This window comes from Pteropus alecto, unplaced genomic scaffold (genome assembly GCF_000325575.1).
Source record: "Pteropus alecto unplaced genomic scaffold, ASM32557v1 scaffold7, whole genome shotgun sequence".
NCBI lineage: Eukaryota > Metazoa > Chordata > Mammalia > Chiroptera > Pteropodidae > Pteropus > Pteropus alecto.
Window position 1 is genome coordinate 19,199,684 of NW_006494614.1, and position 265 is coordinate 19,199,948.

Here is a 265-nt window from a genome sequence, read left to right on the forward strand (position 1 = left end):
CGCCCCTCCAAACCTACCCGGCGCGAATAACCGAATATCCGGGGATCGAGGGGCCACATTTTCTCGTATTCCCCCTCCCCCCCACATGGGCAGACATACATGTACCTTCCAGAAAATTAATCTCCCCTGAGCTGCCGCCGCTCTTGCCAGCCGCCATCTTCCTCCTCCCACGCCGCCTCCTCCTTAATCCATGGCCCACACCGCCGCCGCGCTCGCCGGGATGAGGGGCCGCGCCGCAGGAGGGTAGCCGCCTCAGGGTTGCGGG

At 64.9% G+C, this 265-nt stretch overlaps 1 protein-coding gene across 1 annotated transcript in view; it reads right to left on the reverse strand.

Moving 5' to 3' along the window:
• SENP6 (SUMO specific peptidase 6) overlaps window positions 1-96 on the reverse strand; it is a 96,166-nt gene extending 96,070 nt beyond the window's left edge. Inside the window, 1 exon segment of the mRNA XM_025042883.1 lies at window positions 18-96. Within this exon segment, the coding sequence (XP_024898651.1) occupies window positions 18-87 (70 nt within the window). The 5' untranslated portion in view covers window positions 88-96.
• Window positions 97-265: the final 169 nt, after the last annotated feature.